This window comes from Hemiscyllium ocellatum, chromosome 7, assembly GCF_020745735.1.
Source record: "Hemiscyllium ocellatum isolate sHemOce1 chromosome 7, sHemOce1.pat.X.cur, whole genome shotgun sequence".
In the NCBI taxonomy this organism is placed as follows: domain Eukaryota; kingdom Metazoa; phylum Chordata; class Chondrichthyes; order Orectolobiformes; family Hemiscylliidae; genus Hemiscyllium; species Hemiscyllium ocellatum.
The window spans coordinates 100,970,451-100,984,017 of record NC_083407.1 but is presented as its reverse complement, the minus strand read 5'-3'; the positions used below and the strand labels follow the sequence as shown (position 1 = coordinate 100,984,017).

General features: G+C 43.8%; 1 protein-coding gene across 1 annotated transcript in view; it reads right to left on the bottom strand.

The window, feature by feature from the left end:
• LOC132817571 (thrombospondin-type laminin G domain and EAR repeat-containing protein-like) overlaps positions 1 to 11,752 on the bottom strand; it is an 87,523-nt gene extending 75,771 nt beyond the window's left edge. The window contains exons 1-3 of the mRNA XM_060828081.1: positions 11,183 to 11,752; positions 6,706 to 6,926; positions 1,613 to 1,851 (exon numbers count right to left, since the gene is read on the bottom strand). Of these exons, the coding sequence (XP_060684064.1) occupies positions 1,613 to 1,851; positions 6,706 to 6,926; positions 11,183 to 11,264 (542 nt within the window). The 5' untranslated portion in view covers positions 11,265 to 11,752. The remainder of the gene's footprint in view (positions 1 to 1,612; positions 1,852 to 6,705; positions 6,927 to 11,182) is intronic.
• Positions 11,753 to 13,567: the final 1,815 nt, after the last annotated feature.

Sequence of the window (13,567 nt, the reverse complement as noted above, 5' to 3'; positions counted from 1 at the left end):
CACTCTACAGTAGAACTAACTCATAGAGTTATACAGGATGGAAACAGACCCTTCGGTCCAACCAGTCCATGCCGACCATAACCCCAAACTAAACTAGTCCCACCTTCCTGCGTTTGGCCTCCAAATATTTCTTATTCATGTACTTGTCCAAACATCTTTTAAATGTTGTAACTGTACCCGTATCCACCACTCTTCCTGAAAGTTCCTTCTATGCACAAACTACTCTCTGTGTAAAACAAACTGCCCCTCATGTCTTTTTTAAATCATTCTCCTCCCACCTTAAAAACATGCCACCCTCCAGCTTTGAAATCCCCTGCCGAAGGAAATGACACCTGTCATTCACCTTATCTATACACATTTATAAACTTCTGTACAGTCACCTCTCAACCTCCTACACTTCAGCAACTAAACAAAAAATCTGTTGGCTCAATTTTGGTCATAGATCAGAATTAGGGAAGCAGGTTGAAATAAGTTCAAATGTATAATTTGAGAAAGATGTTTTGGATCCAAGGGTCGCTCCAGACACAGAGGTTCTGCAGCTCTCTAACTCAGAAGGTGTGCTGGCCACGCTAAAGTGAATCTGACTATGATGGCTAGACCGTGCTATCAGAATGAGTGGTGGTAGTTTACCAAAAGGTGCATTGTATGTAGAGCCTGATCGTGCCAGGGGCTTGGCCAAGATTAGGATGCAATCGACACATCTTTTCATACCAGACTGAGGAGGAACAGTTTGCACATGAGCAAAGAACTTGACGCTGAAGTCTCCATACTAAGCACAGAAAGTTGAAGAAATATATCTTTGCAATGCCAAAGAAAAGTGCCATGGCAGGAAGGAGCACACAGCAGTAACTCCTGTATCAGCGAATCATGCCTTCCAATGACCCCGCTGTAGCCGGCAGTGCTTCTCTTCAATTAGACAACACTGCCTGCCTGAAGATTCTGGATGTGAATCATCGACAATGACACGAAGTCAATGAAGAGAAATCCTCCATAATCAAGGATTAGTCTACAGCGTGTCTTCAAGTAAAAGACATGCAGAGAAGGATGCTATTTTGTCCACCATACCCATGCCAGATCTTTGGAAGAGCTGTCCCTTCACTGTCAGACTCTTGCCTTTTATCCCATAGCCCCAAAATACTTTCCCTATTTCAAGCACTTGTCCAAATTCCATTTGAAAATAATTATCGAATTCCATCAGGCTCTCAGGCAGCGCATTCAGAACATCACTGCTCATTGAAACTCTGATTTCTTCGTCAATCTGTGCCCACTGGTTACCAACCCATCCAACACTGGATATGATAGTTCTCTATGCACTCTAACAAAACCTTTCATGATTTTAAATAAGCCCACCCTCATCCTCAGCATCAAGGGGAGTTACCGCAGCTCCAGTCTAAGCATTTAGACCCTTTAAACAAAAACACTTCTATGACTTTGGCTGGTGATTGATAGAACACCCAACTAGCCCCAGATGAAGGGCTTTTGCCCGAAACATCAACTCTTCTGCTCCTAAGATGCTGCCTGACCTGCTATGCTTTTCCAGCACCACGCTCTCAACTAGCCCCAGTGCCAACTGTACCTCTGTGGGAAGAAGAGATGTTGCAAAAGTACTCACATGTCTATAGGTGGGCAACAGTCTATGGTGAGAGACACAATGTTGGCTGTTACAGCCAGCACCAGGGTGTGCCAGTGTCGATCAGCTAGATGGAGGTCTCGGAAGGTGGCCCTCTTCCTGTGGCTGTAAGGGTGGTCGCTCTGGGAGAACTCAAGGTGGAGCTTGTCAGACGAGAGCCTCAGCCCCAGCAGCATGTGGCTTGAACTCTCCTGGAGCAAAGTGAAGATGTACTCGTTTTTCTGGAACGGAAATGGAGTTCACTCGATGAGAAGGGAAGAGCAGAGTTAGCCCGTGTGGCCATTATGATCAGTCAATCCCAGCTGCCTACTGACCATCGCAACACTGCCCTCGCTCTGAGTTCAAAACTCACTCCAAAGAATATGTATACCACAGAAACAGGCCATTCAGCCCAAAAGAGCCGTGTTAGTGATCCTGTTCTACATGAGCCTCTTCCATCCTCACTTCATCCAACCTCATCAACATATCACAACTCCTTTCCACCCTCATGTTGAGCGAGCTTCCCTTTAAGTTAATTAGTTCTGTTTGTCCTAACTGCTCCTTGTGGCAATGAGCTACAGTATCACCACCGTCTGAGTGACAAGGTATCGCCTGAATTCCCTACCTGATTTATTAGTGGCTAGCTTATATTTATGACCTTTAGTTCTACACTCTCTCACAAGTGAAAACATCTGCTCTACGTTTATATTGTCAAAGAAAGGGTTTTGTAGCTTGATAGATGTGAATGTGCCTCTGAGCCAGAACTCTTGGTTCAACTCTCACTCTCAAACCTGTTGACCATGGAAAGAGTACCCATCAATTAGTTGATAGCAATTCTTACATTTTTCTGCTATTCTCCAAAGTGGAAAGTGTCGGTGAAGAGACCTGCCAACCCTTTCTTGACCTGAAAAACATATAACCCCTCAGTTTTCTCTTCTCAAGAGAGAGAACAACTCCAGTCTGTTCAATTTTCCCTGATAGGTATGACCTTCCTAGTATCATCCCATTTTGCACCTTTCTTAATTTTTTTTCCATAATATCAAGATGGGACTGGAGATGTGCACAGTAATCCAAAGTGTGGATCCAAGAACTAACTAAAGTCTACAGAGCATGCAAATTAGGATTAGGAGTTGGCTATTTGGCCCCTAAAGTCTGCTTTTCATCCAATAAGATCGTGGTTGATCTGACTGCGTTCCTAACCCCCATATTCCTGCCTCCGCTGAACTGACACCCTTGTTAGTCAAGAATTTAGCTACCTCAACCTTTTTATAAGTATCTCTGCTTTCACTTCTATCCCACTCAAAATTAAACCAAAGTGCTTCCTGTTTTTTTTATTTAATCACTGTCTCTATTTTTAATCAATTTGCGTTCCCCACACGCGGAGACCATCATCCTCATTAATACACATAAATTCCAGGCGGTATCTATTCTTCCATCAAAATATAACACCGAAACTTGTGTTCATATACTATTTCACATTTAACTATACAAATTAATCTGCCAGTCATTGATTAAAAAAGAGAAGCAGAGAATATTGGAGCATGAGTAGACCATTGGATCAATTGAGCCCAATCACACGATCATGGTTGATCCCCTGCCATATTCCCACTCTCTCCCCAAACCTCTCAACACATTTACCCTCAAGAATCTATCTCAGTCTTAAACACATGCAGTGATTTGGCCTCCTCTGCTTTATGTGGGAGAGAATTCCATAGGCTTATTACCCACTGAGTGAAGAAATTTCTCCTCATCGCAGTCTAAAATGGCCCACCCTGGACCCTGAGACTGTGGCCATTTGTTCTGGAGCCCAGAGCCAGGGGAAGCATTCATTTCAATGATATCCTCTCACTTTACTCACTCTATGCTTTACAAATCCCATACCCATTTTACAATTTATTAATTCATTCCTGCATTTTGCTGGAGGCCTCGTCTGTATTAACGATATCCTCTTATTTTGTGCCATCAGCAAATTTTGAAATTCTACCCCTCCAGCACAGTACTTGAGAAGGTCTGAACTGCTGGCTTTTGGATGAATCATTGAAGGATGCCCTCGTCTGACCTTTCCGGTGTTTATAAAAGATCCTTGGAATTTTGAAGAATGACATGTGACATGGTGGCTCAGTGGTTAGCACTGCTGCCTCACAGCACCAGGGACCTGATTTTGATCCCAGTCTTGGGTCACTGTCTGTGTGGAGTTTGCTCATTCTCCCCCTATCTGTGTGGGTCTGCTCCAGTTTCCTCCCACAGTACAAAGAGGGGTATGTTAGGTGGATTGGCTACGCTAAATTGCCCATAATGTCCAGGGATGTGCAGGTTAGGTGGGTTAGCCATGGGAAATATGGGGTTAGGGTGGGAACCTGGGTCTGGGTGGGATGCTCTTTGAGGGCTTAGTGAAGACTTGTTGGGCTAAATGGCCTCTTTCTGCACTGTGAGAAAGTGAGGACTGCAGATGTTGGAGATCAGAGCTGAAAAATGTGTTGCTGAAAAAGCGCAGCAGGTCAGGCAGCATCTCCTACTCCTTGGATGCTGCCTGACCTGCTGCGCTTTTCCAGCAATACATTTTTCAGCTCTTTCTGCACTGTAGAAATTCTACAATTCATAAGTGTTCTCCCTCAGGTCTTGGACAATATTTAGCTCTCAACCAATATCACTACAACAAGGTTAAATGACCATTCCTAAAATTGATTATTTGTCCCAGCAGCTCACTACAAGAGCAACTCACTTAGTCCTCTCCATTGCCTGTTCATAATAACTCTGCAATTCCTATCATTTCACATAATTAGACAATTCCTTTTGAAAACTATAATTAAATGTGCCTTCATCATATTGTCAAGCAATGCATAACCACTAAATCATATAAACAAAATTGTCCTCACATTGTCAAAGGAACTAAAGGCAATCACTATAAATCATTATCTTCTGCTTCTTGCTAACTAGAACAGTTTCTCTGTATCTACTCTGCCCAGCTTCCTCACAATATTGAATACTCGAGCCAAATCTCCTCTCAACCTTCACTTCTGTAAGGAGAGCACTATCAGTTTTGCCAATCTATCCACATAACCTACAGACTTCATTCTTAAATAAATTCACTTTTTTTTCTCTCTGTAACCCACTTTAAAGCCTTCACATCTTTCCTAATGTGCGGTGTCCAAAATTACACACAGCACTCCAGTTGATGCCAAACCAGGGTTTTATAAATGCCCACCATAATCTCCTTGCCTCTGTGTCTGCCTGCATTTATGAAGCCCAGATCCCATATGGCTTTCTCAGATTGAACCTGCAAACTTGAACAATTTGTGACTAACATATCCTAGGTCTCTCTTCTTCTGCACTCTTTAAATTTGTATCCTTTGTTTTACATTATTTTCCTCTTACTTCCTGTGACAAAATATCTATCGCTTTTCTTCACATAGTTCACAATCCTTACAAGTTTATGCCATGTGTATCTATTAAAAGTCTACCTTGCACACCTAAACTTAGTTTGGGTGCCCCATTTCCAAAATGTTCCTACACTTCATGGGGGCCTTCTAATGTCATGAACGGCGACATACAAATGCAAATTCACCTGTCTTCCTTCTGCTATTAACTTCCATTGTATCCAAACACTCAACGTTTGAAGAGTTCATTCACAATGATGTACTGACCGGTCTCCGTCACAATCAGTTGATCTTTTAGATGATTAAGTTTTACCGGTGTTATACACTTCTTTCAAGGTCAGTTAAATTCTTCCCACAATCAGAATGCTACTCAATACTTGAGATGGAATTTTAATTTAGTGACACAAGGTTTTCTCAACTTGGAACCTTGTAGAAATTCTTCTCCTCTGCTTGATGTAGCCTGGCATTCATAAATGCCTCCTGCCACTCGGCCACTAAAGGCAAGACTCGAAACCATAAGTTCACCCAATTGACTGTAGCAATTCAAGAAGGCAGTTCTCAACCCACCTCTTCAGGACAATTAGGGAGGGGCAATAAATGTTGACCAAGCCAGTGATCGCCACATTCCCTGAGAGAACAAAAGAGAATGTGGAAATGGAATATATAGGAGTGACACTTAGCAACTGCTCAACAAGGGAACTAAAATGTAAACAGCTTCCTCATTTCCCCTTCCCCCACCTCATCCTAGTTTCAAACTTCCAGTTCAGCACTCTCCCCATGATTTGTCCGGACTTGTCCTACCTGCCTATCTTCTTTTCCACCTATCCACTCCACCCTCTCCTCCCTGACCTATCAACTTCATCTCCTCCCCCACTCACCCATTGTACTCTATGCTACTTTCCTCCCACCCCACCCTCCTCTAGCTTATCTCTCCACGCTTCAGGCTCACTACCTTTATTCCTGATGAAGGGGCTTTTGCCCGAAACGTCGATTTAGCTGCTCCTTGGATGCTGCCTGAACTGCTGTGCTCCAGCACCATTAATCCAGAAAGAAGGGAACTAAACGGGTCAGACTTACCCCTCCCAAACCCAGGTCCTCCGAGCTTAGAGGTGAATCACCCACCAGATATTCCATTTTGAAATGATTTTAGAAATTGTAGCTCCACTGTCCACCAAACATATTGAGAGGAATCTTTGGTAAACAATAGTGTTGCATTTCTATCACATCACAAGCATCTTGAAGCTAATTATGTGTTTTGAAGCACATTCACAAACCATATTATGGACAGCAAGCTCCCACAGCAAGGTGATAATGACCAGAAAATCTTTTGTTAGTTATGTTGGATGGCAGAGAGATTTTGGCAAGGAAGCCAGAGAGAACTCTCCAATTCTTCTTTGGTATTGTACCCGGCTATCGCCTGAAAGGGCAGATAGAACTTTTACTTGATGTGTGAACCAAAAGGCAGCTCCACCTGACTGTGCAGCATTAACCCCAGTTCACAAAATGGGACATGGACACTTGAGCTTCTGACTCAGAGGTGAGGGCTATCACTGAGCTGTGAAATGTTGCTCCCAAATGTCTCCTTAATGTCATCAATGCTGCATCCTTAGACAATGGTCATTATCATATCTTTTAATAGAAGACTAACAAGAACCACAGAAGTGTCACACCAAAGTAACTCATTAATACCTCATCAATTATGGCCAATTTTGACAGTACCTTCGGTGGCAGGTAGTTCACTTTCAGTGTGATGACAATGGAGAATTCAGTCGGGAAGTAGCTACAGATTTTGAAGATGTGAGAGGCTGGGAAGCTGGCTGCTTTCACATTCTGACTGAGTCGCAGTCCACGGGCTCCACGTTCCTGGACCATCCTGAACCCGTTCATCTGTGGCCAAGGGGCTTCAATAACTTCAGACAGGAGATCCTGTGGTTGCAAATCTGAAACAAGGCATTAGTATTAAAAACGGTAACCAGAACATTCTGATGACTATATACATCCATCACACACTACCATCATAAACACACCACTCTGACACACAATAAACGAGAGATAGTTTCCAATCAACCGATTCTGATGTGTCATGGTGCACCTCTGGAGCAGGGGAGTCCAGAACTAGAGGGCATAGGTTTAGGGTGAGAGGGGAAAGATATAAAAGAGACCTAAGGAGCAACTTTTTCACACAGAGGGTGGTACGTGTATGGAATGAGCTGCCAGAGGAAGTGGTGGAGGCTGGTACAATTGCAGCATTTAAAAGGCATTTGGATGGGTATATGAATAGGAAGGGTTTGGAGGGATATGGGCCAGGTGCTGGCAGGTGGGACTAGATTGGGTTGGGATAGATGGGTTGGATTGAAGGGTCTGTTTCTATGTTGTACATCTCTGTGATCCTATGTAGGAACTTGAACTCAGGACTCCTGACTCAGAGGGACAGATACTACCACTGCACCATAACAGCCCAATAATAAACTGTGCTCTAACCATTAAAAAACTCAAAACCTATTGACCAACTATATTTAACTGTGTTTAAAATCCTCATTGATCATTTGTAAAACCCAAGCATGGGTTTGGGGATAATTACAACACTTGATTGTCCCACAGCCAACAATCAGCAATATTCAGCTATTAAGTCGGACTCAATGGTTTTTATTTTCCTCTCCTCTGTTAAAGCACAGAAGCTAAAATATTCAAAAATCTTGTTCATATTTTTTGCAGCATTCTGCAGTTACCAGTAGCTGAAGATAATTGTACTCATGTGATAAAGAGGTCCAATTAATTGCCTTTTCTCCATTTCTCTGCCTCTCAACAAAGTTCCTCTTCTTGTAAGAAGCAACAAAAAGACACTTTGGAAAAGAATAATGAGAAGATTTACATAACCAGCTTTCCCCCAGGTTTCTCTGTTGAAGTGGACTGGTCATCATCACAGTTCAATGCAAAAAATGAGGTGCTCAGAAATACTTCAGTCAGTGATTTGAACCAGACGTAGATTGATTTCTCTTCCCCTTCAAATAGGGTTAGGGCGTTCCCACACACCTAACCTGTCATTGTCATGTGCTTTCCGGTATTACCACTTGACATTCACGCAGTTGGAAGCTTCCAGTAGCATATTTTAAATGCAAAATATCATCTTTTATTCCACTGAATTGATGTTCATCGCAGTTACAGCTCTATCAATTTACTTTAGATATTACCCAACTGGTTAACCAGCTGAAACCTGCTTTAGACTGTGGTCTGTATTGGTGTCCTTTCCTCATCGATAATGCAATTACAGGACACAATCTCTCGCTACAGGTACTAGGGCCTATGAGGGCTATGGTAATTGTAGACTTCATATGTTGGTACATGGTTATGTTTGACAAAGTTTGATTTGCTGTTGCCTTCTGGCTGATCAGGAGACAATCCCACTCTTATACCTGTTTTCAGTGGGACTGATTTTCAGGTTTAAAACAAACTTCAACTGTCTGACCATTTTTATGACCAGAATATCTCAACTAGAACATGGAACTTCTGGTTCAGAGGTAAGTGCACTGCCACTTCACCACAAGATCTTCCATATGACACATTACTATTTTGGTTTTTCAGTGTAAATGCTCATTAATTCACTTCAATTGGCTTGGTCCTTAAAGGTTTGTGGTCAATTTGACCAAAAGTCTGTGATGAATAATAATCCATTGGAAACCTGTAGAAGTGTCAATAGAAAATTTACACAATTACTAAGGAGTGAGAGAATATTTTGCATGTCAAGTTAATATTCCCTTTCTGTTGTATGTGGCTGTACGATAACCATTTAGACCATGGACATTCTATCTGATGCTGAACCGCATTTCTGACCCCAGACCACTCACATCTATTTCTGTAGGTTGCTCAATTCACCCGGATGTAAATCATCTGCAGCTGAAACCCTCATCCACCTTTGTTCCTTTGAACTTGACTGAACAAAAAGATCTTCTGACTATTGTCCACCCTTGTACCATCTGTAAACTTGAGTTAATTCAAACCTTTGATGCCCCTAACTTGTACCAACTCCTGCTCACCCATCAATCCTGTTGTTGCTGACTTTCATTGACTCCATTGTAAAATTCTCACCCTTGTGCTCAAATGTCTCAGTAGCCTCTTTCTTTGACTTCCCCCAGCATCTACAGCCCTCCAAGATCTCTTGAACATCTCCAAGCCTACAAACTATGCCTTTGTTTTCCCTATATTTTTCATTCTTCTGCTGTCGGAGAGCATCTTAATCGCCACTAACCCTTTCTCACATTTCCAACAATGGCTTACAATTAGAACCCATTCAATGCAGAAATAAACTGACAGGTTGCTTCTGGGAGCATTTTGCTGACAGATTGTCCCATTTGCACCACTCACACTGTTTATCATCACATTAGTAACTCCACTATTTGCAGATGTTCCTTCAGTTGTCCATGGAGAAAGTGAGGTCTGCAGATGCTGGAGATCAGAGCTGAAAATGTGTTGCTGGAAAAGCGCAGCAGGTCAGGCAGCATCCAAGGAACAGGAGGTTCGATGTTTCGGGCATAAGCCCTTCTTCAGAAAAAGAAGGGCTTATGCCCGAAACGTCGAATCTCCTGTTCCTTGGATGCTGCCTGACCTGCTGCGCTTTTCCAGCAACACATTTTCAGCTTCAGTTGTCCATGTCTATGTTTTGCAATTCCTTTTCTAAACCATTCTGCATTTTTGCTTCTCTCAAAGATACTTATTTTAAAAATTATCTCTCTGATAAAGCTGATGGCTATCCATTCCAATATTTCAGTGACAACATCAGAAATTGATGGAAAAACATAGCAGCTCTGGCAACACCTGTGAAAAGAAAGCAGAGTTAATGTTTTGGGTCCAGTGACCCCTCTTCAGAAAGGAACAAATATTTCAGTGCCAAATTTTACCTTCTACTGCTCCTGCAAATCTGACTAAACTGTCTCATATGCTCTGTAAGTTGTTGCTCTTCTTGCATTTTTACTTGTAACATCCTTCATCTATGGTTCTACAGGAGATAAAGCAGTTTGCCTAAAGGCTGCTAAAATGGAGCAGACAATAATCATAGACCTTCAGCCAGTACAAGTAATTTGCTTTTACAATTTTAAAATAATCCATTTAATAGTTTTAAAATAATTCTTTGAGTTAGCAGTAATCCTGTTTAGGCTAAGAATAGTGTAAAAAACAAACCTCTTGGTGTAACTCAACTTACCCTAAGTTTTAACCTTCTTCATTTCCCCTATTGTTATACTAGATTATTTTCCTATTTTAATATTCTGTCTCTAAAATGCATTTGTTTTTCACATCATTCCTTCATTGCACACTGTATAATCCTCAATCAATTGATATTTATTCACACACAGTTACTCCTTTAAATATGTTCTTTACTCTGACAGTGTGTCAAAGTCTAACTCTTGCCTTCACCTGATTAATCCAATGTATCCTCAAGCCTACAAACTATGCCTTTGTTTTCCCTATATTTTTCATTCTTCTGCTGTCGGAGAGCACCTTAATCTCCACTAACCCTTTCTCACATTTCCAACAATGGCTTACAATTAGAACCCATTCAACGCAGAAATAAACTGACAGGTTGCTTCGGGGAGCATTTTGCTGACAGATTGTCCCATTTGCACCACTCACACTGTTTATCATCACATTCTTTGCTGTCTCACTGTTTATTGTCCCGCTCCTAGTTCTCACTGAAGCTGTCAGATTTGAACTTGTTGCACTGCACATTTTCCCTTGCTCACCTGCCACAGTGCTCCACACTGAGCCCTCCTCACTTACTGCACCGTGTATCATCTGTTCTGACCAAGGGTCACTGGACCCCAAACTCTGCCCTCTCTCCACAGATGCTGTCAGACCTGTTGAGTTTTTTCAGCAGTTTCTGTGTCTATTTCTGTTTTGGCGTTTAATATTAACCTATTAACTGCTGTCACACTGTACATTTTCCCATTCTCACTTGTAATGTACGTTATTACCTGACACACCGTATATTATCTCAATCTGTCTTGTTGATCTATACATTTCTCAGTTTTCCTTGTCACGCTGTCTATTCTCTCTTTCTTTGTCACTCTGCGTACTTTCCCATTCTCAGCTGCCACTCTCTCTGCATTTCTCAGTCTCCCTTGTCACACTGTCTTGTCCCATTCTCCACTGTCGCTGTGTGCACTGAAGCTGTCCCTGGACGCCCTCTGACCCGGAGCCTTACCTGTGCACGGACTGTACGATGCGGCCGGACTGCAGTGGGGTCCCAGGTGCAGGAGTGCACAGAGCAGCAGGAACGCAGACATTGGGGCCACCGCGGTCACTTCCCTAGGCAGGAAGCCTCCTCCTGATCGCCCCGCGCCCTGCCACCATCGCCCTGAGCGGTTCCTGAGCTGGAGCGGCTCTCCTTCATCTCAGGAAGCCCTGTCACCCCTCAACACCACCACCACCCCCTGGGGGACAGGGTCAGGGGCTGGTCAAGCAGGTTCCAGTGTCCCGGTCTGATCCCAGCGAAATGAGCGGTGCTGTAATCTGGTCAATAACTGGTCCTCGGGAAATCCTCGGGTCTGTTTGGGTTCCCCTGCACCTTGCCTCGAAGGGCAGATCTTCCAGCAAAACGGACTGAGACTCCTGGCTCCCCACGCACCAGTTGTGTGTGTGTGTGAGTGAGTGTGTGTGTTTGTGAGTGTGAGAGAGACTACCCGGTCTCTGCAGCTTTTCATCTAATTGCCAAGTGTGTGACTAGAAAAGGCAGAGGGATTTCCCTCCCCCGTAGCCCGGCAGAGTGTGTGGGAACATTTCCTGTCCGAGCCGCACTGTGCTGTATTTTCATTCCTCCCTTTGACAGGCTGCTGCCGCTGTACCGCCTCCAGCGACCAGGGGCGCTCCAGGAATGCGTGCGAAACGGCGGGGATGTACAGCAACAACCACAACAACAACAACAGGCGCACGATCAAACCCTAAAACAAACAGGCTGAGCGCTCCTCTCAGCTCTGAGTCACCGGTTCTCACTCCCAAGTGAACCATCAAAGCGAAATAGTTCTGGAAATAAAATCCAGAGAGTACGTCTTGTGGAGAGGGGTGAACTCTTCAGAGAAACTTGTCGGTGCTGGGAATCTGAAACAAACGCGGACATTGTGTAGAGAGATGAACTGACTGTTAATTTCTCTCTCTCCGCAGAGGCTGCCAGACCTGCTGAGTTTCTCCACTAACTTCTGAGTTTGATTTCAGATTTCAAAGCAAGTTGCCCTCTGCTCCTGCCGGATGGCTATATCTCAGACAAGGGTCACCTACAGAGCGGTGGCATATCCTCGCTCTTTGCTCACCACAACTGGTTAGCCAGTCTCCTTTTGCACCTTCCAGGTTGTGCGTTGCAGATCATAAGGAATCAGGGAATCCTTACAGCGTGGAAGCAGGCCATGCAGCCCATCGGATCCATGCCAACCCTCCAAAGAACATCCCATCCAGACCCACACCCCTCTACCCTATCCCGGTACCCCCATATTTCCCAAGGCTAATCCACCCAGCCTGCACATCCCTGGACACTATGGGCAAAATTAGCACAGCCAATCCATCCAAGCTGCATATCTTTGGACTGTGGAGAAAGTGAGGTCTGCAGATGCTGGAGATCAGAGCTGAAAATGTGTTGCTGGAAAAGCGCAGCAGGTCAGGCAGCATCCAAGGAACAGGAGATTCGACGTTTCGGGCATAAGCCCTTCTTTCCTGAAGAAGGGCTAATGCCCGAAACATCGATTCTCCTGCTCCTTGGATGCTGCCTGACCATCTGCGCTTTTCCAGCAACACATTTTCAGCTATCTTTGGACTGTGGCAGGAAACCACGCAGACACGGGGTGAACGTGCAACATCCATATGGTCTATTTTAACTAGCAACACTCCTCATACATCGCTCCCAAACACTTCATGGTTTGTAAATGATCTCTATCCTCGACTTCTGAAGAAGGTCTGAGGGAGATAGCTGAAGAGATAGTGGAGCCATTAGTGGTGATCCTTCAGGAATCACTGGAGCCAGAGACAATCCCAGAGGACTGGAAAATCGTTAATGTAACCGTCCCTGTTTAAGAAGGGAAGGAGGCAAAAGACAGGCAATTGCAGGCTGATTGGCCTGACCTCTGTTAATGGTAAGATTTTGGAGTCCATTGTGAAGGATGAGATTTCTGATGACTTGGAAGTGTATGGTAAAATAAAGCAAAGTCAGTATGGTTTCATCAAGGAGAGGTCATTAGAATTCTTTGAGGAAGTTAGACAAAGGAGAGCTACTAGATGTAATATATTTGGACCTCCAGAAGGCTTTTCATAAGGTGTCACACAGGAGGCTGCTGAGTAAGATAAGGGCCCATGGTGTCAGAGGCAAGGTACTAGCATAGATAGAGGATTGGCTGTCTGGCAGGAAGCAGAGAGTGGGGATAAAAGGGTCCTTCTCAGGATGGCAGCCGGTGACAAGTAGAGTTCCACAAGGCTCAGTGTTAGGACAGCAACATTTCACTTTATACATTAATGACCTAGATGAAGGAACTGAGGGCATTCTGGCTAAGTTTGCAGATGATACAAAGATAGGTAAGGGGCGAGGTAACATAGAGGAGGTGGGGAG